The sequence below is a fragment of the Cervus canadensis genome, chromosome 16, assembly GCF_019320065.1.
Source record: "Cervus canadensis isolate Bull #8, Minnesota chromosome 16, ASM1932006v1, whole genome shotgun sequence".
Lineage (NCBI taxonomy): Eukaryota > Metazoa > Chordata > Mammalia > Artiodactyla > Cervidae > Cervus > Cervus canadensis.
Genome location: NC_057401.1, coordinates 57,115,059 through 57,140,957, shown reverse-complemented (window position 1 = coordinate 57,140,957; position 25,899 = coordinate 57,115,059). Strand labels below are relative to the sequence as shown.

General features: G+C 57.4%; 2 protein-coding genes across 2 annotated transcripts; one reads left to right on the top strand and one right to left on the bottom strand.

Moving 5' to 3' along the window:
• Positions 1 to 6,418: 6,418 nt before the first annotated feature.
• NDUFS6 (NADH:ubiquinone oxidoreductase subunit S6) lies at positions 6,419 to 11,323 on the bottom strand. The gene is made up of 4 exons (XM_043488839.1): positions 11,142 to 11,323; positions 10,241 to 10,294; positions 7,299 to 7,421; positions 6,419 to 6,776 (listed from the first exon to the last, which is right to left on the bottom strand). Exons 1-4 carry the CDS (start codon positions 11,271 to 11,273, stop codon positions 6,711 to 6,713), a joined length of 375 nt encoding a protein of 124 aa, XP_043344774.1. The 5' UTR covers positions 11,274 to 11,323; the 3' UTR covers positions 6,419 to 6,710.
• Positions 11,324 to 11,666: 343 nt separating this feature from the next.
• MRPL36 (mitochondrial ribosomal protein L36) lies at positions 11,667 to 16,054 on the top strand. The gene is made up of 4 exons (XM_043488693.1): positions 11,667 to 11,857; positions 11,978 to 12,093; positions 14,928 to 15,159; positions 15,531 to 16,054. The coding sequence occupies exons 1-4, from the start codon at positions 11,667 to 11,669 to the stop codon at positions 15,844 to 15,846; spliced, it is 855 nt and encodes a 284-aa protein (XP_043344628.1). The 3' UTR covers positions 15,847 to 16,054.
• The last annotated feature ends 9,845 nt before the right edge of the window (positions 16,055 to 25,899 follow it).

Sequence of the window (25,899 nt, the reverse complement as noted above, 5' to 3'; positions counted from 1 at the left end):
GGAAGGCAGGTCCATACGGGGAGCCCCCGGAGCCCAGGGCTGCGGGGAGGAGCAGCCACTGTCCCGAAAGTGTCCTGAGCCGGACGCTGGGGGCAGCTGATCCTCCCACGCGTTCTGGTCCGCAGGCCCTGGCATCTGACCTCAGGGACTCGGCCCGGGCTCTGGCCACCACTCAGACGCGTGAGGGACAGGGCAAGCCAGCAGGCCGCGTCCCCATGCGGAGCCCTGCTGAGCCTTCCCTCGGCCAGGCTGCCTGGGGGCAGGGGTCACTGGGGGCCATGTGGCCCTGCAGTCACGTGACACTGCTGCCGGGCAAGACTTCTGCAGGGATCTGGCAGGTGCCTGGTGTCCAGCCGTGGGCTCTGAGCTGGCGAGCTGACCCTTCCCCGGGCCGGGTGGGAGGGGCCCCGCTGGGCCCCACAGCCTTCCTCCCAGCCCCTCCAGGAGTGCTAGCCCACCCCACCCTGGCCCGGGCCACTCTGGGGCTGCCTGTCACACCCACCCCACCCCCCTGTTTGTTCTGGGTCATCCTGTCCCACTTCCAGGCCAGACTGAGCCAAGCGTGGTCGCTTCCAGGGCCCAGGTGTCGCCCATCCCATGTGTGTGTGAGCGGCATGGTCCCTGCGTCCTGGACAGCGGGTGGACGTGCTTCCCCATCCTGCTCCATGCGGATGGAGACCGCAGACACACCACACAAGGCCAGGAGGCCCTGCGAGGGGAAGGGAGGCAGGCCGGCCAGGCCTTGGCCCTGGGGGTGGAGGCCAGGGCAGAGTCCTCGGCGACCCTTCCCCTCCCGGGCCCCAGACACAGTGCTGAGCAGAGGGATGGCCCAGCCTGCGTGCCAGCACAGGGCCAGCCAGGGCCCGACATCCACCTGCCCAGCCGCAGGGCGCACACCCCCTGGGGCGCTGAGCCCACTGAGACAGCAGCCCACGGAACCCACACACACCACTGCCGGGAGTGACTGCAGGAAGAGGTGTTCAGAGACGGGCTCAAAAACCGGTGATGAAAACAGCTCTGACACGTGTCCGGGCGGCCCACAGGGAGGCAGGGACAAAGGACCCGGGGAAATAAAACAGCACAAAAAGGCAGTTGTGAGCCCCAGATCAGGAACCAATCAGGGTCAAAGGTTTAAGTATGTCCACGAAGAGACAGAGGTTGGCAGAGTGGGTTAACTCTGCTGCCTACAGAAACTCACCTGGTGGGGAAGGGGAAGTTGGGAGCCTGGGACGGACGTGCACACTCGGCTGTATTTAACACAGATCAGCAACAAAGCCCTGCGGCAGAGCACAGGGAAGTCTGCTTGCTGTTAGGTGGCAGCCTGGCTGGGAGGGGCGTTTGGGGGAGGATGGATGCATGTGTGTGTGTGTGCCGGGGTCCCTTCCCTGTTCACCAGAAACCATCACAACACAGTTAATCAGCTACACTCTATTTTATTCTTATACAAGATGAAAAGTTAACAAAATAAAATCAAATATGTGTATCTTCAAAAATATTATGTAATAAAGTAGCATTAAAAAAAAAAGAAACCCTCATCTCAAATATGTGAATCAGGCAAGTTGAAAGCATAACAGAGAACTACCATCGGGAAGGGAGAGGGCTTCAGAATTGTTTCTGGTGCCGTTTCAGGCACCAGCTCGGATGGAAAAGCCCAGGCTCCAGGCCGGCGCTTAGCAGCCCCGGTGGATGGCGGCCAACTCCTGGGGAAGGACGTGACCATTCGGGCCCCGCTCACCTCCCCATCATGTGTCAGGGGTGCCAGGTTGGTGGGAAAGGAACGTGTGCTTCACTTCAGAGACCGGGAACAGGGGAGGAGGCCAGACTCCTGCTCAAAGGCCATTTCCCCACAGACAAGTTTGTGTCAGTCGTTCAGTCGTGTCCGACTCTTGCGACCCCATGGACTGCAGCCCGCCAGGCTCCTCTGTCCATGGGATTCTCCAGGCAAGAATACTGGAGTGGGTTGCCATTTCCTTCTCCAGGGGATCTTCCTAACCCAGGGATCGAACCCAGGTCTCCTGCATTGTAGGTGGATTTTACCATCTGAACCACAAGGAGACAATCAGCGCCCACATGCGTCTATAGACTGACGGAGGGGGCTCCATGCAGAAACAGCACAGGTGTCTGTAAGTGTCATCAGTGGTCTGACCAGCATCACCTTGTTCTGGTAGTTAGTCTTCAGTTCCTGGGTCGGTCTATTCCAACTTCCTTGAGACCAGTTCTCAGAATTGTGGTACCTGGCTTCCCTCACAGCTCAGTTGGTAAAGAATCCGCCTGCAACGCAGGAGACCCCGGTTCAATTCCTGGGTCGGGAAGCTCCGCTGGAGGAGGGGTAAACTACCCACTCCAGTATTCTCAGGCTTCCCTTGTGGATCAGCTGGTAAAGAATCCACTTGCAATGCGGAAAACCTGGGTTGGATCCCTAGGTTGGGAAGACCCCCTGGAGAAGGGAAAGGCTACCCACTCCAGTATTCTGGCCTGGGGAATTCCAGGGACTGTACAGTCCACGGGGTCTCAAAGAGTCAGACACGACTGAGCGACCTTCATTTTCACTTTTCACTTTCTTGTCACAACTGATGTTGAAGCCCCAACACTTTGGCCATCTAATGGGAAGAACTGACTCACTGGAAAAGCCCCTGATGGTGGGAAAGATTGAAGGAAGAAGGGGATGACAGAGGGCGAGATGCTTGGATGGCATCATAAATTCAATGGACATGAACTTGAGCAAACTCCGGAAAACAGTGAAGAACAGGGGAGCCCGGTGTGCTGCAGTCCCTGGGGTCGCAAAGTCGGACATGACTCGGCGACTAACAGCGTCTCATGCTGCAGTCTGGCCATGATGCAGTTACTTTTCCCCCCTGGCGGGGGTTTCAGTCTCTGCAAGAGGGCTCACAGGACACAGCTCGGAATATCACCTGTGGCCCCTAAGAAGGAACTAAAGTTCCTAGATTTTAATGACCAAACTACTATTGTGTGTTAGTTTTTCTTTGCATTTTTCTCACTTCTCTGACGAAGTTTCTTCTGTGACTAAAGGTTTTCTACGGACAAAAGGCAGGTGGAGGACTGGGTGGGCTGTCTGTCCTGGGACGGCCCCACAGGGGCCTGCCCCGCCTCACTGGGTCTCCCCTCAGACCCTCAGGGGCACTCCCGGCACAAGCCCCCCTCCCCCCAGCCCCATCCCCAGCCCCTGGAGCAGCAGCCACAGGACAGGCCTCGCTTCTGCCCCCTTCCCAAGGCCTGGCGCAGGGGGAGCAGAGTGTGCTCGGCGTCCCCTGCCCTGGGGGAGCCCCTGGCACTCAGGCCACCCCAGAACCTCGCCTTGGGGCCTCTGCAGTGAGGCCAGTTAAGAGGACGTCACCCCACATCCAGGGAGTGGTGTCCTCACGAAGTCACGGGCAGAGGCAGAGATGGGGACACACGTCTGGTCTCCATGCCCAGGACAGCAACACCACCAGAAGCCGGCCAGAGGCCCTGGAGGGAGGGCTCTGGGGGTCACGGGCTCCCTGCCTCAGGCTCCCGGCTCTGGGAGGAGACACCTGCGTGCAGGGCACCATCTCCTGGTCACCCTCAGCCGGGAGACAACGCGTTCCTGCCTGGACTCCCAGATCCCCCTGATCCTCAGAGGAGACTCTCTGAGACCCCCATGGATGCCTGATGCCGTGGACGGGCCGAGCCCCACACCTACTGTGTGTTTCCCACACGCGCTGGCGCACTTTGGGGGCCTCGCTGAATAAACCAGGGGCACGCGGACACAGGCCCTGGCCACCGTGACAGGGGATCTGATGACGAGAAGGTGCAGTGACCGGCGGTCAGATGCGCTGGACAAACAGCTGATTCTCGGCTTGGCTGGACGGAGCAGGACAGCAGGAGGTTTCATCAAGCTACCCAGGATGTCTGGGAATTTAGAAGCTTCTAAATCACTTATCCTGGAATTTTCTAACAGCTTCAGACTGAAGTTGACAGTCCTCTCTCACTGTGGGTTTGGGGAAACATAAGGAACATGGTCCCAGAAAACCAGGGACAGCGGCACACGCACAGGAAAGCCATTGCAGAAGCCACGCCCCACCCCGGCCTCGTGGCACCTGGCATAGTCAGATGGGCCTGGGGGGGGGGGGGTGACCAGGGCCCCGCAGGGCAGCCCTGGGCGTCATCAGGGACCACAGCGCCCTGGGGGAGGCCCTAACCCGCCCGCCTGCGCAGGTGCCCCTGTGCACACACCTGGACCCGCCTCGGGTGGAAACTCTGGACTAGCCACCGCCTGCCTGTCTGGGGTGGACTCCTGACCTCACAGCCCCTCCACCCTCCGCCTGGTTTCTGGGCAAGGGCACGTGACTCCTAACAACCCAGCAACATCCACATCGGTCTGTGACCCCTGCCCCGTCAATGCAGGAGCGGCCCTGCGGGATGGCCCCGACGGCCTGGGGGGCGGGGGGCACCCAACCCCTGCCCACCGCGGGAGGGAGGCGCTGGGCTCAACAGGATGTCACCTGGATCCCTGCCCTGCCCACTGCGTGGGGCCCGGGGCTCGCTAGCAGGTAACAGTCACCGGCTGTGCCCCCAGCACTCGTTTTAGAGGCTGGGATCTGAAGGTGGCGGTTAGGATGGGGAAGCGGGGGCGCTGTGTGTGACCGCAGCCACTCTGTGAAACCGAGGCTGCTGGGTGCATTGCTTCTCTGAAATCCCCAGCCCATGAGGCTGGTCCTAGTCCCCGTGAACATTTTTATATGGAAATAGAATAGTTTAAGATTTTAAAACATGTTTAATATAAAAACCTCTAAGTACAGAAGTTCAGAGAATATTAGAAATCACCCACATCACATTCCAAATGGCTTGTGGCTGTTGGAGAGGCTCCTTCAAATGAGCTAAGCCTCCGGGAGAGACGGCTGATCGTTCTAAGGCAATAAGTGTTGCCTGATCCACATCATTATTTTTTACAGATTTAATGTTTCAGTACTTCAGGGATGGTGAACACTTTCTGAGCTCAACTGCTGAAGGGAATCATACTAAACCTGACTGTGTGACGGCAACGGGAGGGCCCCCTTCAGCACACACATGTGGCAAGACTGCCGTGATCGTGGCCACACTGACCAGAGCTGAAAAGACCTGGCCACGCTCTCCCTCTCCCCACTGCTGACTCCATCCAGTCTATTTCACTACCTCAGTGCACAAACATTAACAGAGGGAGCAGAGGCTACCCTGAGATACAGGAGAGCTCGGTTACTCCAGGACTAGAGAATCGACGCCTACACATTCGTCAAGTGTTCCTAACACTGACATCTGTAAGGGGACAGAAGGGGAAGGGCCTTCTTTTTTAACTGTAGCTGACTTAGCCTCTGCTGTAAAGTGATTCAGTCACACACACCTGCGTCTTCATACTCATTCCCATCACAGTTTATAGCAAGGTACTGAGTACAGTTCCCCATACTACACAGTAAGACCCTGCCGTTCACCTACACAGTGGCGTAAGTTAATCACAACCTCCTGATTTATCCCTCCCCACTCCCTCTCCCCTTTGGTAACCATGTTTTCTGCCTCTGAGTCTGTTTCTGTTGGTAAAACTCAATACTCACATTAGTCTAGAGCGCTGACGAGCTGAGACAGAGGCCCTCTGCAGCCTGCAGCTTGGCCGGGCCCCTCCCTGGGTCTACTGCGCAGGTCCTGACTCTGAGCTGTCCCGGGCTGTGGGCTGGGAAACGTGGGCCACCCGCCACCCCTGGTTCCCTCCGCATCCATATCCCGGCTGGGTTCCCCTCCTCGGGGGCCCTTCCAGGTGAGACATGTTCTCCAGTCATCTGAAATCAAGGTGCACCCATCCCCAGTCAGGGCTCATGGTGCTCACTCCAATGCAGGGAGACCCAGAGACTCCTCCATCCCCACCCCACCCTCTGTGAGGCCCCCAGGACCCTGACCTTTCCTCCTGACCCATCCCCACCCCCACACCCCCGACGTGCTCGCACAGACAGCTCCGACTGGGTGAGCCTGCTGAGCACCCGCGTGTTCGGGGCACACAAACCCTCACACCATCCTACGCCCACGTGAGCCCACTGGCAGCTGACAGCCCACTCCCCGCACCGCGGGCAGGAGCCTCCCCTCCCTCAGGGTGCCCAGCACCCTGATTCTGGGGCACTTACCGCCTCCAGCTTCCAGGGCTGAAGGGGACACGGGGCGCCCTTCTGGGAACTCGGCCCGTGTGGTCGCCAGTCCCTCCACCCAGAAGCTTAAACAGTCTTGCTTCCTCCAGACTCCAGCGCTTCATTAACTTCTGCTTTATCGTCAGTACGCACCCAGGAGCGTCTTTTCTCAGCAGCTTTGCTGGGCAGGTGCTCCCTCAGCTCAGGTAAACCCCCTCCCACCCCCGAGCCTCACCCCCTCGCCCCCATCCCCTCTCCTCTGGGTCCCTCCATCACCTACCAGACCTCTGTTCTCTCCCCTCCTGATTTTATTTTCGTGGAACAATACATCGTAACCATTACTCTTTTAAATACACACAGAGTTCTTCAATCAGTCCACATGTGACTACTAACACCTTCAAAGGGTACTTAGCTTTGTAGGATTTCAGACCAGGCTGCGGAGGAGCGGGTGGGGCAGAGTGCCAGGCAGAGCTGAGCCGGAGGGCCGGGCCGCAGTGACTGTGAGAGGCGCGCTCTGCACGCTCGGGCCCTCCAGCACAGCCTTTTCCGGGCCCTGCCGCCGGCTCCGGTCACACGGTCGCCCTAGTGATGCTGCTGCCGGAACTGCAGGCCACAGTAGCCACACGTCCCCGTCTTGGTGTCTTTGTCCTGAAAGATCCCAAGGGAGAGCCGCCCTGTTTCCATCTTCCACCTCCATCATCAGTCCAGACACGGGAGACATCCGACACTGAAACCAGGTCCTGGAACCACACTGCCACCCGGGTGCCGCGGAGCCCGACAGCAGACGCTGTGCCGGAGGCCCTGGTCAGCCCGCTCCCGGACTCGTCAGGGCCCCAGGCTCCCCGCCGTTCACAGTCGGCTCGGTCCCCGCCCACCCTCCCTGCCCGTGAGGCAGGCGGCGTCCTGGGCAGGGGCCTGGAGCAGGAGGGGCTGAGCAGAGGCCCCCTTCGGGGCTGGGGTCGAGCCAGGATGGATCAGCAGGGGCGCAGGGACTGCCCTGCCGGAGGGAGCAGCCCACCCCAAGCTCTATTCTGTCCTGGAAGCTCTGTGCATGCACGCCCTCTGCTCGGCCCCAGTGGATGGCTCATGGGCCAGGCCGAGCCGAGCGTGTGCGGCCAGCAGGGACAGAACAGGACAGGGACCGGGGCTGGGGGCCAAACAGCACGTTACCAGGTTTATGTACACTCTGGGGTGGCCCAGGGCTCCCCCGCCGCCGTCGCACGATATCACCCGACTCCCGACTTGGCTCACGGGCTGCTCTGCTATCAGATCAATGGCGAAGTTCTCGTTCACCTGGAACAAGACAGACAGGAGCGCTCGCACAGACACGTACAAACCCTCAACGTGCTCGCAGAATTCCAGTCAGTGTAGACCACCCCCCGCAGGCACACACTGCACTGCCAGCAAAGACGCCCTGCACCTTCTCATTTAAACATCAGGGCAGGTCTTCAGATACAGATAATTACACACGTGCACACACACGTTTAACTCTTCCCTTGCATGTAATTTCAAACTCACAGGAAAGCTCCGAGAAGTACAGCTGCACAGTGACTTCCTAATGGTCTTTACCTGGACTCACACACTGTTAACATCCTGCCCCACCCTCTTCTCCTCACACACAGGTGCATACACACGCGTGCGCTCACACACACACACACACACACACACGCCTGCCTCCTTCTGTCTTCAGGGAACGACCAGGAGCAGCAGCTGACCCCATGACCACTTCAATACGGGGACCTGTTTCTGAGCTAACAGCTGGTTTGGCCCCAAGCAGGAAGTGGGGCACTGAGCCCTTGGCTCAGGCCAAGGGCTGCTCCACGGGGGTGTCAGGGGCGTGGGGGACAGGAGGGACGATGGCTCAGTAACTGCAAAGCACAACAGCAGAGCTGGACCCAGAGGTGCTCCAAGCCCACTGGTTTTCTTACTGTAGGGAATCACCTCGTGATTTTTAAGCTGGTGCAGAAACAGAAATGAGGCAGCATCTCTCCTCTCTCCTTGGGGGCCAGCGTCTCTTCATGCAGGACTCAGCCAAGAAGCCGAAGAGCTCCATCTGAGCTGACGGACCAGGAGCTGCTCACCCGCAGCAGCCAGAACCAGAGCCAGACCCGCCAGGCATGGCCTGGTGGAAGCCCTGCGGCGCACGCAGCAGCCTGCCCAACCTCTAAGCTCGGATCGGATCCGATGGAGCTGCTGAGTCCCGCCCCAGCTGACACACTCAGGGTCGAACACTGCCAGACCACCTCTTGAAAGCCACCCACCTCTGCAGGCCCAAGGGTCACAGGGTCACACAGTCAGCGGCGGGGTCCCCGCTCCCTCCCTGGACGCCCCTGGACACAAGTGCATAGAAGAGGCACTCGGGCTGTAAGTGTGGCCCTCAGTGACTGCGATTCTGCTCTGGGAGGAACCGAGAGTCCGTTTACCACCACAGTGACAGGTGCCCTGCCTGGGGGTCCCCGAGGCTCCCCGCCCTGCACACACATAACCCCAGCCGCACCCCAGGGCCCAAGACTGCAGTGAGGAGAGGAGAACAATGATCCATCTTCACAAATGAAGGGGGAGGGCCTCGAAGCTTAGGTGTTAAAATCTGAGCCTGGGAAGAGCACCGGCCTCCTGGCCCAGAAGCCAGAAGTGGGGGCAGAGCCAACCCGCCTGCGGCCACCACGACAGGGCCCCCAGAGGAAGGGACACTCCTGACTCAGGAACGCGCTGTCGGCCTGGGCTGGGGCTTGCCTGAAGCCCCCAGGCTCCTCCTTCCAGAATGGGAGCCAGGTCATAGCACACGTGACATGCGGTCCCACTGCCGTCTGCGCCCCGGGCCCAGGGCCCCCCGGAAACGGAGCGCCACACGACGGCCACACTAACCACCTCCTGGGCCCAGCATGCCCGCTGCCTGAGGCGGCCATGATGCCCGTCACTCACGGGCAGGAAACACTGGCTTCTAACTCCATGTGCGTGACCACAGAGCAGTGAAAACGGGTCTGTCGCCACCGGGGACAGCTGGCCTCTCAGGCCCTCTGCCTCCCTGCGGCGACCCAGGACCACGGCAGGCCCCACTCTGTCCTCTCCTCTCCAGCAGGCCCGTCCCAGGCCAAGGGCCAGGGGTTCCTGTGCAGACTCGCTGCGGCCACACGGGCCCACTGGTCAAGACTGCCCGAGAGCCACGCCTGGACGCAGCCCACCTCCCCGCGAAGGCGGCTCTACGGTCCAGTTCCTGCTCTCTTTGGTCCTCAGCCTAAGTGCAGACTCACTTTATTTCTAAAAGTACAACCAAACTGTGGAGACGGTAAGATGGGGGGCTGTCGGGGGCTGTGAGTGGGGTGGGGTGCACGGGAAGGGGGCGGGGGGGGGGCAGTGCAACACTCTGAGTGACCCTGCAGTTTGCATATAAGACACTACGCATTTGTCCAGACCCACAGAATGTACTTCCCGGGTGGCTCAGCGGGTAAAGAATCCACCTGCCAATGCAGACACGGGAGATGCAGGTTCAATGCCTGAGTTGGGAAGATCCCGTGGAGAAGGAAATAGCAACCTGCTCCAGTATTCTTGACTGAAACTCCCATGGACAGAGGAGTCTGGGGGGTTGCAGTCCATAGGGTCACAGAGCTGGACATGATTGAGCAACTAGGCCCAAGCCCAACAGAATGTACAACACAAAAAGAACCCAAAAGAAACCTAAGCCACAGACTTGAGTGAATCACAAGGTTTCAATACTCTGCACGTGTTCAATCCTGTCACTTCTAACAACGGGAGCACGCTCAGCCAAGAGGAGACCAGGGACACTGGGTGGGGGGTGGCGGGGGCAGGGGGCAGTACTGGGAGCTCAGTACTCTGTGCAGTCTTTCAATAAACCCAAATCTTTTAAAACAAGCCTCTTGGAAACCAGAAAAAGAGATTCAAATTCTACTAAACACCAAATCTTTGTTGCAAGAAGAAAACCCTGAGAGACTAGCTGCACATCTTACATGAACACAGGCCCCTGGACACTCTGGACCTTGGACAGGAATAGGCCCCGAGTCCCCAGGTAGGGCCCACACCTCCTGCCCTTGCAGGAGGGTGCTCTACCACTGAGCCGCCTGGCAAGCCCTTCTTTTACCACATCTTTTCCTTACCTCTTTCTGACGACCCACAAATCGAACTTTCCTGTAGTCTTTATCGTCATAAACCTGAAAAGAAAAGGAGTGATACTTACAGCCCAATTCTGTACCTTTGTATCAATCACAGACATTACAGAAAAGGGGTTTTCTTCACGTCAGGCCGTGCCTGTGATCACACACTTGAGGAGCTGTGCCCCACGGACATTTCTCAGCAGGATTCCTAACATGACCACAGGCAGCAGTCTAAGCTGGGAGAACCAGAGAGCAGGTCCATCGGACGGGACACGCTGACCTCCCATCTCACAGGCCGCAGGGCCTCCCGCCCCTCTGAACTTGCCCGGTGACCCTTCGACATCACAAGTACTTACTCCCTCATCTTTGGAATTAGGATTATCCCTAACGCTGAGTTTCAGTCGACAGCAGATCCTCGAGTTATTAAATATGGTATTTAACGTTACACAAACGTTAGAAGATTTGACCCACAAAATTGACGGTTTCTGACCCCGACGGAGGCCTCCCCAGAGTACCCAATGGGTTCCCCCGGAGTGTCGGCCTAGTTTCGGAGCTCGCCGAAGCTCTGACGGTGAGACCACAGCGGCTGCAAACACCCAGCGCCTCAGCCCGGCTCACACCTCAGCCCCTCGGTACCCAACCCCTGCGGATCCAGGACCCGGGGACCCAGGGGACCGCGACAGCAAAGACTGGCCCGAGGGTACAGGGGCCTGGGCCCCAAGGGGGACTGGACCGTGGGAGGCGGAAACGGGGGCCTGGGTTATTGGGCGACTGGACCGCGGGCAATAGACTTGGGCCCCAAGAGCACCCACACCCTGGACCGCGGGACCCAGGGGCCGGACCGGGGCTCCACCCGCCTGGGCGCCCCGAGGGGAGAGCGCTCTCTGCGCCGCGGTGGTTATACCTGGCCGGTGTGCGTGACCTTCTCCCCGGTCGGCGAGGTCCGCACCCCGAAGCACCTGGCGCCCCCGGGCAGGCTCCGCGTCACCGCGCCGCTCCGGGCCAGGAGCCTGAGGAAGGTCACCGCCGCCGCCATCTTGAGGGCTGACCTTCGACCCCGCGCGCCGACGCGCCGGGATGTAGCTGGGCCGGGGAGGCGCGCATGCGCGGTGCGGACGGCGGGCGCAGCGGAGGAGGGGCTCCGCCGGGTGACGCGGGAAACTGCGCACCAGTAGCCCTGAGCCGCGGCTCCACCTAAAAGGGGCAGGGCCGGGACGGTGGAAGCCGGCGATGCTATGCATCCCTTCGACGGTAACGGGTAATCCTGGGTAGGTACAAGTCGAATGTCGGAGAAGGCTGGACAAGTGTCCTTGCTCGGAGGAAACTGGACGTCCACTCTGGTGGACGGTGCACATTTCTTTGCGGTCCTGGGGTTTCTGCAGCAGAGCCCAATGAAACTGCCACTAAAGTGCAGTCCATGGCATCGCTCATGCCGGTCACCCCGAAAGGCCCGCTGCTCTGGAGCGCACCTGGGCAGGGCTCCGGCTCGCGATCCCGGGCCCAGCTTCCCCCCTGCCCCTCAGAGCCGCCCATGCAGAGACCCGACGGGAGGGTCAGCTCACATGGCCAGCCCCTGTGGGCCAGGGGCGGTGAGCGCACGGGGTCAATCCCAGAGGTGGGGTAGGGTTGCACACCCCACTCTCCAGGAGCTGAGGGCGCCCACAGCCTGGGCCCCAGGGAGGTGTGTCAGCGAGAGGCGAAGGTGCTCAGATTACCTCCCCATCCGAAATGTGTCCACAGACCCATGCTCAAGAGGAAGGCGCGAGCGCACCTGGGCAGGGTGCAGAGCGCGCTGCTGGGTCAGCGGTGCGCGTGCGGCGCCGGCCGTGTCCTGCGTGCCTTCATGTGCATGGACAGTACGTGTGTCCACGGGGACACGGCCCAGAAAGACAGGCATGGCGAGTTCACTGTGGAATCTAGACAGTGGGTATATGAGTGTTCGCCAAATATGTCTTTCAACTTTTCTCTGTTTGGAAGTTTTCATAATAAGATGTTGGAGGACGTCAATTTAACTACACTCGGTTAGGACCAGGGCTTATTTCCACGCATTTCCCTGAACCTCGCCACATTTCTCCCAGGATATCTATTTAATAGAAGCAGGTGTTTTTTTATAGATTTTGTTTTCAGGTTGGTATCTTTCTTTTTTTTTTTTTTTTTATAAGTCTACTTGTCTTGCACTCTAGATACCTACTTTGTTCCCATTTTTGCATCTTTTTGTTCTCCCAGTGCCTCCCCCTGCCCCAGTTCAGTTCAGCAGTTCAGTTGTGTCCAACTCTTTGCGGCCCCATGGACTGCAGCACTCCAGGCTTCCCTGTCCATCACCAACTCCTGGAACTTACTCAAACTCATGTCCGTCGAGTCAGTGATGCCATCCAACCATCTCATCCTCTGTCGTCCCTTTCTCCTCCCGCCTTCAGTCTTTCCCAGCATCAGGGTCCTTTCCAATGAGTCAGTTCTTCACATCAGGTGGCCAAAGTACTGGAGTTTCAGCTTCAACATCAGTCCTTTCAATGAATATTCAGGACTGATTTCCTTTAGGATAGGCTGGTTGGATCTCCTTGCTGTTCAGGGTACTCTCAAGAGTCTTTCCAACACCACAGTTCAAAAGCATCAATTCTTCGGCGCTTAGCTTTCTTCACTGTCCAACTCTCACATCCATACATGAGTACTGGAAAAACCATAGCTTTGACTAGACGGACCTTTGTTGGCAAAGTAATGTCTCTGCTTTTTAATAAGCTTTCTAGGTTGGTCATAACTTTTCTTCCAAGGAGCAGCTGTCTTTTAATTTCATGGCTGCAATCACCATCTGCAATGATTGTGGAGCCCCCCAAAATAATATATTGCTGTTTCCACTCTTCCCCCATCTATTTGCCATGAAGTGATGGGAGTAGATGCCATGATCTTATTTTTCTGAATGTTGAGTTTGAAGCCAACTTTTTCACTCTCCTCTTTCACTTTCATCAAGAGACTCTTTAGTTCTTTGCTTTTTTGCCATAAGGGTAGTGTCATCTGCCTGAGGTTATTGATATTTCTCCCAGCAATCTTGATTCCAGCTTGTGTTTCATCCAGTCCAGCATTTCTCATGGTGTACTCTGCATATAAGTTAAATAAGCAGGGTGACACTATCTATACACCCTTGACATACTCCTTTCCTGATTTAGAACCAGTCTGTTATTCCATGTCCGGTTCTAACTGTTGCTTCTTGACCTGCATACAGATTTCTCAGGAGACAGATCAGGTGGTCTGGTATTCCCATCTCTTGAAGAATTTTCCACCGTTTGTTGTGATCCACACAGTCAAAGGCTTTGGCATAGTCAATAAAGCAGAAACAGATGTTTTTCTGGAGCTCTCTTGCTTTTTTGATGATCCAATGAATGTTGGCAATTTGATCTCTGGTTCCTCTGCCTTTTCTAAATCCAGCTTGAACATCTGAAGTCCGGCATTCATGTACTGTTGAAGCCTGGCTTGGAGAATTTTGAGAATTACTTTGAGCACTACCCCAGCAAGACAATAGGAGGGGCGAAATCCCATTTACAATCAAACCCCATGCCCCCCAGAGATGCTCAGAGGGCTCACACATACCTTGTGCACACCAGGACCTAGAGACCCCATAGAGACTAAGACAGAACTGTGTTTGGGTGGCTCCTGAGGAGGTGTGGGTCAGCAGTGGACTGCTGCTGGGGCAGGGGCTCTGGGTGCAGCAGATCTGGGTATGGCGTAAGCCCTCTTGGAGGAGGTGGCCATTAACCCACCATAGAGCCATCAGAACTTACACAGGACTGAAAAAATAGACTCTTGGAGGGCACAAACAGAACTTTGTGCACACCAGGACCCAGGAGAAGGGAGCAGTGACCCCACAAGAGACCGACCCAGACTTGCACTTGTGAGTATCCAGGAGTCTTCAGCAGAGGCACGGGTTGGCGGTGGCCTGCTATAGGGTTGGGAGCAGTGAGTGTAGCAGTGCGTGCGTGGGGCCTTTTGAAGGAGGCTGCCATTATCTTCATTGCCTCCACCATAGTTTGGCCTCAGGTCAAACAACAGGAAGGGAACACAGCACCACCCATCAAAAGAAAATTGGATTAAAGATTTACTGAGCATGGCCCCGCCCATCATAACAAGACCTAGTTTTCCCCTAAGTCAGTCTCTCGCATCAAGAAGCTTCCATAAGCCTCATCCTTCTCCATCAGAGGGCTGACAGACTGAAAACCACAATCACAAAAACTAACCAATCTGATCACATGAACCACAGCCTTGTCTAACTCAATGAAACTAAGCCATGCCACATAGGTCCACCCAAGAAGGACAGATGGGTCATGGTGGAGAGTTCTGACAAAACATGATCCACTGAAGAAGAGAATGGCAAACCATTTCAGTAGACTTGCCTTAAGAACCCCATGAATAGTATGAAAAGTCCCCACCTGCCAGCCCCCCCCCCAAAACCTTTAGATGCCCTGTGGCCCACAAGGCGAAGGGAGTCCCCAGGAAAAGGATGCAGGTGCCCGGGCTCGGTTTGATACCAGGGTCGGGAATATTCTATGGAGGGATGCTGGCAACCCACTCCAGTATTCCTGCCAGGAGAATCCCATGGACAGAGGAGCCTGGAGGGCTACAGTTCATGGGGTCGCACAGAGTCAGGCAGGACTTGAGGGACTTGAGCACACACGCGGGAACGGGAAGGCCGCGTTGTAAGGGAAAGGCAGCCTACGGGGGGAGGGACCCAAAGACCTTCGGCCCGGCACCGGCTTGGCTCCGCCCCTGTGTCCGGCCCCGCTGGGACCGCCACGTGACCGCCCCCGCCATCTTCCTCCCTGGCGGACATTCCGGGCGGCGGCGTCCCCGTCCCACTGCGCAGGCGCGGCCCAGGGCGCAGACGCACGGGCTGGGAACGCGCGCCACAGCCGAGCCGGGCGCGCTCTTTCCAGGTGGGTCCCGGGGGTCCTGAGGGGCTCGGGAGGCGGCAGAAGTTCGAAGCTCCAGAAGGGCGCGTGTCGGGGACCCGTGGCATCGATTTCCCCCGCTGGGTCGCGGGCGCGGGCCGGGCACCGTCCGGGACCTCACGCCTGTGCCCTGTGACCCCGGGACCTGGCCGCCCGGGGGGAGCGTGGACGCGGGCCTCGTGCGGCTCCGCGGCCGGGATCAGAGGGGGACCCCGTGCGTCTGGCTGCGCTCGTGTCCTCCCGGGGACACGCTGCCTCCCGGGCCCCGTGTCCCGAGCGCAGGGGCGCGGGGAGGGCGGTTTTCTCGGGGGCGCGAGCCACCGGCCACTGTGATAACTTCTTCTCTCCGTCCCCAGGTCCAGCTACGACATGGCCACCGCCCTCCTAAGGAGAGTGGCCTCCGCCGTGGGCCCGCTGCTGCAGCTGGGGGGCCGCCCGCTTTCCGCGCTCGCGCCTGCACCCCTGCGCGCTGGTCCTGCCGCCCGCGCGCCCCCTGGCCTGATCGCCGCGCTCCTCACCGCGCGCCCGGTGCTCGGCCTGCAGCCCGCCCTGGGCTTCAAGACGAAGGGCGTCCTCAAGAAGCGCTGCAAGGGCTGCTACCTGGTGAAGAGGCGCGGGCGCTGGTTCGTCTACTGCAAGACCAACCCGAAGCACAAGCAGAGGCAGATGTAGAAGCCCTGCCCGTGAGCCGGGGCTGCCACACTGAGAGGACGATGGCCCGTGAACACCCTGCAGCCTTCCAGCGCGTTGACTCCCTGCGGCCTGGCCTGCGGCTCACCTCCTTGTGGCCCCGGATCCGGCCAAGCCAGAGCCCCATCTGGGATCAGGCCCCTCTCACCTCCAGTGTGAACTCAGCTGTGTTGGTGCTCCGGCGGGCGGGCGGACGGACGGACGGACGGACGGACGGACGGGCGTCGGGTGGCGGGAAAGCTGGCTTTGTCCGTCGACAGAGGGCAGGTTCTTGCGAAGCTGCCGTTTCTGTTCAGCCACACCCGTGCTGCAGCCTGTGAATTCAGACTCCTGTTCTCAGCATTCCTGCCTCCAGGGTGAGCGGGGAAGGGCTGGATAGCCGGCTGTAAGTCAGGGAAGACTGAACTCGTTTATATGTATATAAATGTATTTTGGACACTGATGAGATGCGTTTGTCATCCTTGGTCTGAGACTGGAAGTATGTGTGCATACATGTGTCCATGTATGTGTGGGTGCTCTGTGCATTGTATGCATGGGTGCGTGAGTGTTTGTGCACATGTGTGTGCAGTGGGTGTGAGCTGAGTCGGCAAAACTGCTGCTGGGGACTCCACAGAGTGTGACCTGGAGCCAGTGTGCCGTGTCACCCATCACAGGTTACAGTGGATGAATGTTTGAGTCACCCTTCTTGGAGTCACTCGTCTCTATTTAAAGGTCAGAGCATGACCGAATCCTTTCGTAACTTTTTCCCAGTACCCGATGGACCAGAACTTAGATCCCCGGATCACAGCACAACAGAAAGATCAGCTGAGGTCAGGAGGCAGAAATCCGTGAAGATCTCCTTTCAAGCGCAGTGTAGACGCCGGGAGTCACGAAGGAAGATGGCAGGCTATCCCTGCAGGTGAACTCCACACCTGGGCAGGGAGGGCATCAGCCCCGGAGGCCAAGTGGCCTGCTGGAATCAGCTGTTTCTCTCCTGCTCTGCTTCCCCAACACCCCTCCGTCTGCTCCATGAAGTCCAGGAGTCAATGGCTTCATGATTAGGACCTACACCAGCACTGCCCTCGGATGGAAAGAGCATCAGATCCCCCAGGCTGGCGTGGCCTCGCCTCCCTCCTGCTGCAGAGAGGCCACCCCAGGCCCGGCTCTCAGTCCCCAAGGGAAGCCAGTTCCGGCCCTGAGGTTCCAAGTCCAGGGCACAGGGTCCCACGTCTCCGGGGTGGCTCCCTCCATGCTGAGCTCACAGTCCTGCCCGTCTTCCTTCTTCTCCTCTGAGAAGGGCAACCTTGGGGGTCCAGGGTTTTCTTACGCTACCAGCCAGGAGCCAGGCCCGAGGTCCTGGTCCATGACCTCCCCAGAAGGTGTGGACACGTCCCTCTTGCCGCCCTCAGCCACCCAGGGCAAGGGGTACTGCCACACATCCTCTGGAACAAGATAGGGGCCCCATGCGTGAGGGCCACACATCAGGGTAAAGGTCTCGGGTGCCAAAAAGAGGACCCCTGGAGAAAGGTCACATGAGCTGACAAAAATGGGTGAAAGGCACGAATAGGTGCGTGTCCAGGTGACCCCATAGAGATGTGGTTGTCTCATCAGTAATGAGGAAATGAGACGAACATGGAGTGCATGTCTGCCCATCAGATTTGCAGATGTTAAGAAGCACGTTATCCAGGTGGAACGCTGGCCTCGAACAGAGCTTCCTATAAACTGCAGGTGGTGGTGTCTCCAGACACCAGGCAACTCTTACGTGTAAAACACACATTCTTTCTGACCGCACTCTGGGCGTCATCTCAGTGAGATACATGCACGCACGCAGGAATCCATAGGGCAGCGCTCGTCAGGGCAGAAAACACAACAGTCAAACGCTCTGCCGGGGTGGGTTGCCAAACCGATGATGACATGGTCCCGGGAGGGTAGGGCACGCGGCCCCGAGATAAATGGATGGCTCTCCGAGCCACAGACGCCAGCCCCGACAAGTTTCTGAGTATTAGGTATATAAAGAAAATAGGACATTGGGATGCAAAGCGTGTTTTCATTTATGTAAAAAAATCTTACAAATCTTTAACTATACGTGTTTTCCAAGTAAAAATATTTGGGAACTGGTGTAAAAAAGGTTCTGGGGCAATGCGCACCAAAGCAGCAGTTATCTGCAGTTCTCGGGGGAGGGTGGGATGGGATGGGAATGAAGGTTTACTTTTTGGTATAGGATTTTTTGAGGAATTAGGTTCGTATCTTACTTTGATAAGTGGTATCTAGGAGGAAAGTGTAAACATTTGTGAACAATCTGCTTACTGAAAAGAATGAGCCAGAAAGATGGGGAAAGAAAAAGTGCCCCTTGGCCCCTGCAGGCCCCTCCTGTCCCCAGCCACCCTCCCAGGGGGCGCCCGTCTGTCAGGGTCGATGTGTGCGCGAGCTGATGCCGTGATGGCCCGGGGTCGGAGCTCCCAGGTCTCCCTGAAGCAGGATGACAGCCAGCCCTCCACGCGGGGCCTGCCTCTTCCCTGCCCTCACTGTCGGGCCAGGACCCACTCGCCTTTCCAGGCTTCACCTGACATCCGTGAGCCACTGCACAGAGCCGACCTGAAGCTGCAGGCGCCTGCTTGTATGCAAGACTTTCCAACCTCAGTCTCCTTGGAGGGCTGTGGGATCCCCGGACCATGAGCCCCAGAATCCACTAGATGTTGGAACCCAGTATAATTTATTCTGAGCATTTTTTTCTTCCTTCTTTTGTTGAGGCATATGACATTATATTAGTTTCACATGTACAACATCAAGATTCAATACTTGTGTATATTACAAAACCAGTCACCACAATAGCCTAGTTAACACAGTCACCACACATAGTTACAGAGATTTTTTCCTTGTCCTGAGAACTTCTAAGATCTAATCTTCAGCAACTTTCAATTGGAACTTTGTACCTTTTCTTTTGGGGCTTCCCTGGTAGCTCAGACTGTAAGTCATCTACCTGCAATGCAGGAGACCTGGGTTCGATCCTTTGTTTGGGAAGATCCCCTGGAGGAGGGCATGGCAACCTGCTTCAGTATTCTTGCCTGGAGAATCCCATGGACAGAGGAGCCTGGAGGGCTACAGTCCATGGGGTCGCAAGAGTCAGACATGACTGAGAGACTTTCACTTCACTTCATTCATTGTTTATCAAGTGATCTTCTTGACTAGAAGTCAAGATAATTTAGGTGCAAAAGTGGGAGTGTCACTTCCCTGGGCTGCTGTAACAAACTCAGCCTTGGTGGCTTCAAGCAACAGAAATGCGTTCTCACCCCCTACTCCAGGACTGTCTCATCGCGACATCCTTAACTCCATCACGTCTACATAGACCCTGTTTCCAGGAGGGTCGCATTCTCGGGTTTTGAGTAGACGTAGCTTTGGCGGGATGTGCTATTTGATCCACTGCAAGTGGTGTCAAAGATTTTTGAAAACAATTTTCATTTAAATTAATCATCACTACTATATGATGTATTCAAATTGTTCAACATGCAAAAGATGCCCATATTCAGTGCTGGTCTTTCTCTCCAACTCCAGACCCAGGTTCTCTCCCTAGAAGCAAGCTTGATCATCCTTTAAGTCCTGAGAATCTACAGGCAAATTCCTGCAACTCCTGTGCCTGCCCTGTTTTGAGCACTGTCCTAAACTTGAGGACATCTGGACAGTGGCTCATGTCAACAACCGCGGGGCATGGTCCTGTCCCCAGTGGCTCTGCCCCAATGTCTTCAAGAAGTTGATGTAGGATATTGTAAGTGTTGTTTTCAGTTTAGGGCATTTTGCTGCGTCTGTATGAGTTTTTTTCTTTTTACTTTTTTTTTTTTTTTGCTGTGTAAGGCATTTTGTCCTGTTTTGTGATTGGTGGTTGTGATTTCCAATGAGAGATCAGTTACTTTTTCCTCCAGGTTCATTTTTCAGTTTTAAAAAGCACAGGAAAAAAAATGAGAAATTCACAGAACAAAGAGCGCTGTCTTGCGTTGCACGAGTTGAAGGTGGCTATGTGGTACTTAAACAGGAAAAGAGCTGTCTGGAAGCCGGCTCTGGCCAACCTCTGGGGCCCAGCCAACCAGCTCCCACATGGGAGCTCAGACAGATTCCTCGTCTGGCTGGCATCATGAAAGATTCATTGTCTTCTCCCCAGAAATTGATGCATGTTTTTCCTTATACAGCGATGCCATTATCCTAAGAGCAACACGAATCACAGTGCAGAGATACTGGCGGTTCATTCAGTCTTTCAGGAAGTCCAGAGTGTCTTTCTCCTGAGATTTCCGTCTAAAGGTGTAATGATTCTTTCAGAAGTTTATGATATGGAATCACCTATTCTAAAACGAAGACAGTTTTTCACTTATAACTTTTACTGGTTCAGTTACCTAGTTTGTTGTTTGAGAGGATGGAATCAAGGAGTCTTCTCTGGTAAGTGAGTCAAACTTCGTGATTTATCACTTATTTGTCCATTTCTTTTGCATTATGTACTGTGCCAGACACTTGGAAGGTGTATGGATTCACACATTGCAGTCGTCCTGTCTGATAGCTTGACGATATGAATCAACTGTGTATTGTCTCCACTGCAAGAGACAGAGGCTGGAACTAGCACACACACACATAAACACAGTGCGCAGTGTCTTGCCCACATGCATGGAGAAGGGCCGTCAGAAGGGCACTGCGGGCTGTTACAGCAGCTGTCGCTTTCTGTCCTCTCATTACCCATGATTCTTGGTCTTGATTTCTGTTCTAATGGCAACCTCTTGACACAGTGTGGTGGCTGAAGCTCCAGCTCTTATGTCCAACATTCCAGGCAGTCAAAGAGTGAAGGGTTAGAGCACAAACTGAACACCAGCTGCCCCTTGTCCTCATCCCTTTCATCCTTTTAAGCAACTTTCCCCAATTCACCCAGCAACTTTGCTTACTTGCCGGAGACTGCCCTGAGTGCAAAGGAGAAGTAGAAATACCGCCTGTAGCTGTATTCAGGGCTCTGCTGCCCAGGCGGAAGGAGAGAAAGGGAGCAGATGCCCAATTGGCAGCTGCTCACAACACACTATGTCCAGAACCTTCCACGCATCTCCGAGCAATGGGCCCCTCCACGAGGAAGGGCTTCATCCACTCCAGGAACTTCAGTATAACTTACTTACTAAGAATTGTAAGTGGTAAGATGCCATAATAGTTGCTGGTTTGATATTCTAATACTTTGTATTAAAAGGCTTTTATTTGGCTTTTCAGTTCTTGGTGATTTCAGAAGTTGATTTCTTTACTATTTTGAAATGCAGATTTTGCTGTTCGCTTTAGTGTTGGAATAATTAGTCTGTGTGCAGGGGTTATTATTCTGGCTCTGTCTAAATAGGGTTTTTGTTCCCACCCCCGACCCCGTTGAGCTGTGTTGTCCCTGCACTGCGCTGATAGCATGACCTGGTCTGGAGACATTGTTATAACCAGGGCAGCGAGGGTGGCCGAGCATCATTTTCTTTCTCCCAAGCCTCAGTTACCAGAAACATCTGCCCATTATTTAAAAAAAAAAAAAAACCTTTCTTAAGTTCCAGGTTTGCACAGCTTGGAAGCGAGGGGTTCGGGGCCTCCAGGAAGCTGGGTCTGTTCTCCATGCTGGTTCTTCCCTCACCCTCAGCTCTGCCCCTCTCTCTCCCTGAAGGGCCTAAACTTGGTCTCAGGGTTCTTCTGTATCTACGTAGGTAAGCTGGGTTTTCTTGGGCCAAGGTCTGACTTCTGTCCTGTATGCGAGGACTCTGAACGGCCCTTGGCTCGAGTTACTGAGGGGAGCTCTCCTGTGAGCTGGGAACAGCATCCCAAGGAGCTGGGGGAGTGACCGTGCCCCCACCCTCAGCCCTGGGTCAGCGGCCCCGTGGGTCGGGTTGGAACCCCCTCGCTGCGATAGTGGCAGGGGAGATGCGCTCAGCAAGATGTGTGGGGGCGGGAGCGGGGTGAGGCTTCCAGGTGGAGAGTCACAGAGGGCGGAAACAGCCCAGAACGCCCCAAGGGGAAGGAACCCAGAGAGCAGGCAGGGTCCCAGGTGTGCTGGGCGGGTCCGCGAGCACAGGCTCCCGGGGTGGGGGACTGGAGGGAGCTGAGGGTGGCCGGGGGGCTCTGCCCAGGCCGGGCTGGGGCAGGGGGGCAGACCTGAGAATCGAGGACCACCCCCTTCAAATGAGGGGCTGAGGCACCACGGGAGCAAGCAGGCCCTCGGTGAGGGGGCGACGGCCCCCAGCGGCAGGCGGGAGAGGACGTGTGACCCCAAGTTCAGTTGATCCCGTGAGAAGCATTTTTACCGGGGAACAGCCTCCCAGCTGCCCGGCTGTCAGGGAAATGTTCTGATCAAGACCCTAAGCCCGCACCTCGAGCCTTGGCCAAGGCTGCATCCCCGCGTGGGGATAAACTCTGCAGGCTGGCGGGGAACACAGGGCGTCCACAGCCGCGAGGGGGCCGTCTGTGGGTGTGGACACGGGGCACCGGTCAGCCGGGCGGACAGGCTCCTGCCTGGGCATCTCCGTGAATCGGGTGACAGCCCAGATAGTTGCAGAATCAGCCCCGAGTGGGGGACACCGTGGTCCCGGCAGAGCCGCAAAGCGTGAACAGTTTCTAGTCTGGGGCTTCTGGGTCCTCCGACGGCGCCATGGGAGCGGGTAGCCTGAGTCTCAGTGAACAGGATCCTGGGTGCACTCATGGGAGGCGGGATGGTCTGGTCACGTGTGGGGGGGCAGGTGTGTGTCTCCCTGATCCAGAAACGGCCCTTGGTGACCGGTATGGCCCAGTGAAGGTGGACCCAGTGCTGCCCCGGCCCAGGCCTGGAGGGGCAGTGCCTAGGGGTGTGGGAGGTGAAGGGTCCCTCCGGCCACCACAGGAGGGACACAGGGTGTGGGGAGCGGGGCAGGGGCCCGGGGCCCCCAGGAGCTGGTGCGGCAGGGGTGCCACCTAGACTCTAGGTTCTGGGGGCTAGTTTCTGAGTCAGGGGTCCCGACCAGTCGCTCTCTGGAAAGGCCCGCAGCTGGTCTGCAGCTGCCGCGGGTGCCCCTGCTGACCGCCTGACCACTGCTGAGACGGCACACGGGGGCAGCCAGGCGGTGAGCCCCAGCGGGGGCAGGCGCTGGCCTGGACGTCTGACGAGCAGGCCCCCGCAGATGGGACGAGCATGCAAGCCACGGCCTCTGAGTCCCGTGGGTCACCCTCCTGCTGTGGGCAGGCCTCACCCGACCGGGGCAAGGCCTGGGAGCCAAGTCCACCGGCCCCGAGAAGGAGGCACTCAGCCCCAGACCGACACAGACGCCCTGCCAGGGTCACCAGCCTGCAGGTGTGGACACAGCGGGAACGTCACGCCTCCGCAAGGGCCCCACGAGCCGGCTGCCCTCGGTTTCCAGGCTTGGGCTCTCACAGTCCGGTTCCTAGACTGCGTCCCTCTGGGTCCATTTCTCAGGACAGCCTGTCTGAGTCCTTTCAAGCCACCTAACAGAGACCCACAAGCAGTGGCCTGTGAGCAGCAGACGCTCACTTCTCGGCTCAGGAGGCCCAGGGTCAGGGGCCAGCCCCGTCGGGCTCTGGCCAGAGTGTCCTCCCAGCGACCCGGCTCCTCCACACACCTCCTGGACACCCGCCCTGGGAGCCTGCAGTGGCCACGTAGCAAGATCAGCGAGGCCGGCGGGTGGACACTGCTCGGGGGAGGCTAGCAAGAAGCTCAGGCATCAGTCTGGCCAGTCAGCTGCCCCTGTGAAAGGCGAGAACTCTGAGAGGACTCCGCCACGGCCGCGCCCAACGGCCACAGTGGGGGAGACCCTGACCCATGAGGGAGACAGCCCCAGGGGCGGGAACCGCGTGGGAGCGCGGAGCTGGGGAGACACAAGGCAGGCGCGCCGCGGCGGGACCAACCAGATGCCCGTGGCCCCCTGACCCCACCTGGAAGCCCTCACCCCAGCGTGGCGGTCAGAGGCAGGGCTTTGGGGGAGCATGCTTAGATGGGGTGATGAGGGTGGGGTGCTGGAGCCCCGAGACGCTGCCCGGCTTGTGGAGACTCCAGGGAGCTCACGCTCTACCCTGTGGGGACACGGCGGGAAGGTGGCCTCCGTGGGCCTGGGAAGAGTCCACTGACACCTCAGGCTAGGCGTCCAGCTCCCAGGACCGTGAGAAATCAATGCCTGTCACTGAAGCTGCTCATCTGGGGTGCCAGGAGGGCCGTCCGAGCTAGAAGGACAGACGGGTGACCCCAGGTCATCTGCGTAAACTCCAGACACGCCTGGGTGCCGGCTGCCAGCCACCCTGTCAGGTCCAGCCCCTGCCTCACAGCCTCTGCACACAGACCCGGGCGGTCATTGAAGAGTCATCCTCCCCTTCATCCCCTCAGGGGCACAGAAGCCCCCACCCCCTGCAAAGAGAGGTGGAACTGCGTCCCCGAGAGCCTTTCACTCCTTCTGCCCAGGTAGCCCCTCAGCGGGCCGCAGCCTCAGAGGCCATCTTCTCAAGCATCTGCCGTTGAGCTTGCAAGGGTTTTTAAGGCAAAAGCTCTCCTCCTCTTCCCCCTTGGAACATACAGGAATTGGAGATATTTGCCCAGAGCATGGAGATGGGTGGCTTAGCACCCAGGGAGCTCAGCACCCAGAAGAAGTCTGATGGGTGTCCCCTCCTCCCTTTTAAACCAAGTTCCTACAGAGGGTTCGCCGTGCGCATTTGCAGACAAGATCCAGCCAGACTCCCCAATCTCACTCTCTTTTCTAATAAACCAGCGTAAAGTAGAATTTATTTACATAAAGCAGTGATCCGTGAAGGTTACCATAACACCCAGGGACCGTATTAACCGCTTGAGTGGAATTCATTAGAAATTAACTACCACTTAAATTAATTTCCGCGCAGTCCCAGGCCGTAATGGCAGGTGAGGACCGTCCATCAGCTGTGCTGACAGGGGACCTGCCACCACCAATATTTATAGGCAGGAGCTGGGCAGGGAGCAGGCGCCCTGGCCTGACTTGAGCCCCAGAGAAGGCGCTGCGAGGTGGGAAGTCCACTTAATAAGGCATCAGCCTCACTAACCCGCCCTTCCCAGCTGGACCAGAGGCCACAGGAAGAGACCCTGACCACTATGACCTGCAAACAGAGCAATGACTCTGCTGAGAAACCACGTCATGAAGAGTGTTCTCACGAGCCGAACTGGTGAGGGCAGGGTGGGCTTCACCCTGCACCATTAGTGGCGCCGGCCCAGAGCCCAGGTTCCAATTCCTGCTCAGGAGCACCCACAGGGGCTTCCGGTGACTCGGTCATCTGAGGGGAGACTTCTCATGATGAGGAGATCCACTGGGGCTCCTTTGAAGGCATGGGGTGTGTGCGCGTACATGTGTGGTATACATGTGTGTAGTGTGTTTGTGTGTGTGCATGTGGTATGTGCACATGTGGGGAGCCTGCATGCATGTGTGTACTTGCGAGTACACGTGTGCTTCTGTGTGTGGTGTGTTTCCATGTGTGGTGTGTTCATGCGTGTGGCATGTGTGCACATGTAGGGAGCCTATGTGCATGTATGTGCATGTGTGTGCTGATCTGAATTACAAAGTCGAGGGAAACCATTCTGCCTGCCCAGGCTGCACCCCTCGGGGTGTTGACAGAGGTGAGCAGCTGGGGTCTGGCGCTGAGGACCACGCAGGTGGGTCCCAAGGGTCCACTGTCCAGCTTCGGGTCTGTCAGGCTGCCTGCAGTGTCCCTCGGGGACAGTTCTGAGACAAGGGTCAGACGTCCCATTGGATGTAGTAGAGTGAGCTTCTCCAGGGACTGAGGCCCCAGCACCTGTCTGTCCCCTGCCCTCCAGGCCGGAAAGCTGAGTGGTGGCTGGGCCATGGCCTGGAGGGGGATTGGGCTGAGGCCAGGGAGGCAGGCCCTCTGGAGACCCCCCCAGCAAGACCACCAGGTGAGTCTGGGCTGAGAGGGTTGAACTCGGCCCCAGGCCTGCAGTTGGAGACCTGGTCCTCAGGAGAAGGGGGAGCCTCCAGGGTTAGCTCCCAACCAGAGCTCCAGGGGGCAGCAGCTCCTCCCCCCTCCCTCCCCCGGGAGCTGCCCCAGCTTCCT

Bases quoted from the DNA above. Each gene is read 5' to 3' on its own strand.
- NDUFS6 (XM_043488839.1), bottom strand. From the start codon at position 11,273: ATGGCGGCGGCGGTGACCTTCCTCAGGCTCCTGGCCCGGAGCGGCGCG. The intron at 10,295-11,141 runs GTATAACCACCG...TTTTCTTTTCAG, and splicing joins AGGTCACGCACACCGGCCAG to GTTTATGACGATAAAGACTA. The intron at 6,777-7,298 runs GTAACGTGCTGT...GGGATCTTTCAG, and splicing joins CCAGAGTGTACATAAACCTG to GACAAAGACACCAAGACGGG.
- MRPL36 (XM_043488693.1), top strand. From the start codon at position 11,667: ATGCCGGTCACCCCGAAAGGCCCGCTGCTCTGGAGCGCACCTGGGCAG. The intron at 12,094-14,927 runs GTACGTGTGTCC...CCGCGTTGTAAG, and splicing joins TGCCTTCATGTGCATGGACA to GGAAAGGCAGCCTACGGGGG. The intron at 15,160-15,530 runs GTGGGTCCCGGG...CTCCGTCCCCAG, and splicing joins GCCGGGCGCGCTCTTTCCAG to GTCCAGCTACGACATGGCCA.